The sequence below is a fragment of the Limulus polyphemus genome, unplaced genomic scaffold (genome assembly GCF_000517525.1).
Source record: "Limulus polyphemus unplaced genomic scaffold, Limulus_polyphemus-2.1.2 Scaffold7367, whole genome shotgun sequence".
Taxonomy (NCBI): domain Eukaryota; kingdom Metazoa; phylum Arthropoda; class Merostomata; order Xiphosura; family Limulidae; genus Limulus; species Limulus polyphemus.
In genome coordinates, this window is record NW_013672977.1 from 10,205 (window position 1) to 14,602 (window position 4,398).

Consider the following 4,398-nt stretch of genomic DNA (forward strand, 5'->3'; position numbering starts at 1 on the left):
GTTCTATTATACTTATATAGAAGTAGTTACAGGGACATATAACAGACAGTTCTATTATACTTACATGGAAGTAGTTACAGGGACATATAATAGTTCTATTATACTTACATGGAAGTAGTTACAGGGACATATAATAGTTCTATTATACTTACATGGAAGTAGTTACAGGGACATACAACAGACAGTTCTATTATACTTATATAGAAGTAGTTACGGGACATATAACAGACAGTTCTATTATACTTATATGGAAGTAGTTACAGGGACATATACCAGACAGTTCTATTATACTTATATAAAGTAGTTACAGGGACATATAATAGTTATATTATACTTACATGGAAGTAGTTACAGGGACATACAAAAGACAGTTCTATTATACTTATACAGACACACATACACTATTTGTTTCTTATTTTAATATCCTAGTTATACATTCTTCTCTTCACTTATAATTCCATACATGTAACATCATCTCTTGTTTATATTTACAAGTTTTACATTTTCTTCTCTTCTTTCTTTACCCACTGTATCTCATTTGATACACCATATTCTTGCTATAGCTTAAAGTGTTTTTAATCTTTTGATTTTATATACCCTCACATCCCCATCTCTTTTATATTCTTATAATTGCTACAATATACAGATTTTACCCCAATTTTTGTTACACGTTTTACACTATTTGTATTATTTATTACCTCCTTAATTTTCTTTTAATCCTTCAGCTATCGTCCCATACATTTCTACATTACCCAAGTGTTATCTTCATGTCATATCCACACCAACATCTTTGTTGTATACATTTCTTCTTAAAAAAATATTTTCATCATCTTCTATCTTTCATCTTCAATATATATATATATATAAAATATACATGCACATTTTTTTAATTGTACTGACACCCCATTAACTTTTTCTACCCCCACCTGACAATATTTTTCTGCTTAATTTCCTCTAAAGTTTTCAATTCTAGCCTTCATACCTCACGTCTACTTCTACTTTTTTACTTCCTTTTAATGACCCACACCTGAATTTTGTCCTTCCCGTTCAAAAGCTTAGCCTTCACTTAGTATCAACTCTCACAATGTCTTCCTCCCTGTCTCTTATGGCTACTTCCTACAACTTCAACCTATTATTCCAAATTCCTTCTTTCTTGAGAATTCGCTCCCTTTTTCTTGTTTATATTTCACTATTACAAGTCTTGGCCACTTTCCTCCTTTCATTCCAACTGGACAAATCCATATGCCTTCTTTACTAATTCACCACTTCTGACATTTTACTGGGCTTTTTTTCCAACCTTCAATTATTTTGAATACCAGGTTCTCTTATTTTCTAATTCAATAAATCTTTTCTTGTTTTGGCTTCAAACTGCATCTTCATAAAATTTCTTCATATTTAGTCCATACCTTATCATTTCAATTTCAGTTCATTCACTGTATCTTTAACTTACTTCTTGCCTTTTTAATATGGGAAATTAGAATTTTACCCATCTTTCCAATAATTTCCTTATCTCCCAAAAGATTACTTTTCCAACTATGGCCAGTTATTATTTTTTCCCCTTCTTCTGTTATCAGTAAGTAATTGGTGTTAGGGACAATTCCATCATTAGTCTTCATCAACTTTACTTTTTTGTTATCATGGTGAATAAGAACCCTATTCAAACACGTATAATCATAGTCATTATCATACAGCAATATTTACCTGAGGATTATAATCAGGATCATCTTCATCATCATCATCATCTTTCTCTTCATCTTCATCCTCCTCCTCTTCACCTTCCTCTTCTTCATCAAACTACAATCAGGATCACGTAAAGTTAAAAAACTGTTAGAGATTCAGCACTCAGACACTCCTTTGGAAAACTATAAATGTTAAAAACACAAACAGAAGTAAATGGGCATCTCACACTAAAAAAGAAGTAAACAGAGCATCTCACCCTAAAAAAAAGTAAACGGAGCATCTCACCCTAAAAAAAGTAAACGGAGCATCTCATCCTAAAAAAGTAAACGGAGCATCTCACACTAAAAAGAAGTAAACGGGGGCATCTCACACTAAAAAGAAGTAAACGGGGGCATCTCACACTAAAAAGAAGTAAACGGGGGCATCTCACACTAAAAAGAAGTAAACGGGGCATCTCACACTAAAAAGAAGTAAACGGGGCATCTCACACTAAAAAGAAGTAAACGGGGCATCTCACACTAAAAAGAAGTAAACGGGGCATCTCACACTCTTCCAAGTTTGACAAGTTATTAGTTCTTCCCCCCCAAACACACTGCTATCATTACTAACTAGTAAGTTTGTGGTAATCCCATGTATTAGAATTCAACTTTACTACATTCTCTGTCATTTTGAACCAGAACCCTATTCAAACATGTCTAATCACTACTCTTCTTCCCTTGCTGTAAGATGATTTTTAAAATTTCAAGCATTTTATTTCTAGATAGCCTTTTGTGTGGAAGAGCTACGTATTCATTAAACTGTCCCAATTTGGATATATCCGTAAAAATATTTTTGGGGGGAAAACAACCACATCTTGCTTATATACATATTGTATCTTTGGCACTCAAATATCACACACCACTGCAGTCACTAAATAATATACTCATCCAATAAAAAATTTTTGAAAAAATCCCTGCAATCCATATATCTAGACACATATATTACCTGTCTAAAAACCTGTGCTCACACTGAATTCACTTAAAAAATAATAAAACTTACATCTGCATCTTGTAAGGCCTCTCCAGTAAAGTAAAGAATACCCTTCGGGACAATTCTCTCTCTAATGAAATGTCCAATTTCAAAATCTGCTGCTAATAGAACTTGAGTATCTTCATCCTGTTACAGACAGAAACATTCAAAACTCTAAGTTTCTTACGATGACAATTTTATTGACGGATACTGTAAGGTGACATAACTACTTCCTGAATTGTTTGTAACTGAACAAATACTGTAAGGTGACATTACTACTTCCTGAATTGTTTGTAACTGAACAGATACTGTAAGGTGACATTACTACTTCCTGAATTGTTTGAAACTGAACAGATACTGTAAGGTGACATTACTACTTCCTGAATTGTTTGTAACTGAACAGATATTGTAAGGTGACATTACTACTTCCTGAATTGTTTGCAACTGAAAATATACTGTATCTTATTACTACAGTATAAGAATTTCGTAATTTAACCATTTCCCGATGGGCTTGGTATAATATACACGAATTACGTATTTATACTATAACTTTTAATGCAGTAAGTATCTTCACAAAATCTGGTAGACTTTTAGTAAAGGTTACAAGTCTTTCATACACAAAAAATCGGATTTTTTAATGAAGAATTAATAATGTAGAGTTGTTTGTGAAAATCTCGAGTCTGTTTCGTTATCATTCCAAGTGCGAAGTGATTTTCATGTTATAACTAAAAAACTATTGTTCATCCCAAAAATTATTTGTGTAATCTCTAAAACTTCTTAAATACCTTTCAAATGTTTGTTTTCAGTAAAACTTTATGTTTTGTATGTTATTTTCTCTACCCTAACTCTATGGGGTCTGTTAATTTGACCGGCCTCGTAACCACCATAACAGAGAGAGAGAGAGAAAGAAAAAAAAAAAAAGAAATAAATATAAATTATGCTTTTTTGTTCTAGAATGACTACACATTACAGCACAAAAGTTTAGTCTAAATAGCTTAAATCTCATAACATTATACATTTATATACTTATTATATTGACCTTACAATACAGAAGTTATAATGATGTGGTGCATGTGCACTCATGTTACTGTATCCAATAATATGAAACTGACCTTTAATCTTTACAAAATGACCTGTCTTGGCTGTGTTTTAGTGGACTAGTATTTTGTAAAATAGTCACATTTCAATTATTATACATTATATATGTATATACATTAATACTATTTACAAAAAAAGTTCTTAAAACTTATTTTTCTTAAACATAGAACAGTAAATAAAGAAGTAATGCAAACAGTTATCTCATCTAGTTATTGTTACGACCTCTGCATCTGTTTGCTGCTTTTCATAGGTAGCTAAGCCTTATGAAAGTTCCCACATGGAGGATTTGAAAATAATTTCTTTAAAGATTTATATATACATTTTAACTAAACAAAAAATCATAATTTACTACATCAGTATCATAGAATTCCATTATAATTTATCAAGCTTAGTAACTAAGCTGTATTTGGGTCTAAAGAAATATGAAATTTTTGAGCTCTCTAAAGATTTACCTTGTCGTTTGAAATCTTGTGTGAAAAGAATGAGATTAAAACAAGAACACGTCAAAATGGATGACAAAACCACTAGGGGAACATTCTGAGCTTTTGATTGGTTATTCATGTCATACATAGAAGTAATTGTATATAGGGGACCGTTTCCAAAAATGGAAAG

General features: G+C 31.6%; 1 protein-coding gene across 1 annotated transcript in view; it reads right to left on the reverse strand.

The window, feature by feature from the left end:
- LOC106474565 (nucleosome assembly protein 1-like 1) overlaps positions 1–4,398 on the reverse strand; it is a 15,322-nt gene that overhangs the window by 2,342 nt on the left and 8,582 nt on the right. Inside the window, exons 7-8 of the mRNA XM_013935254.1 lie at positions 2,719–2,835; positions 1,702–1,794 (exon numbers count right to left, since the gene is read on the reverse strand). Of these exons, the coding sequence (XP_013790708.1) occupies positions 1,702–1,794; positions 2,719–2,835 (210 nt within the window). The remainder of the gene's footprint in view (positions 1–1,701; positions 1,795–2,718; positions 2,836–4,398) is intronic.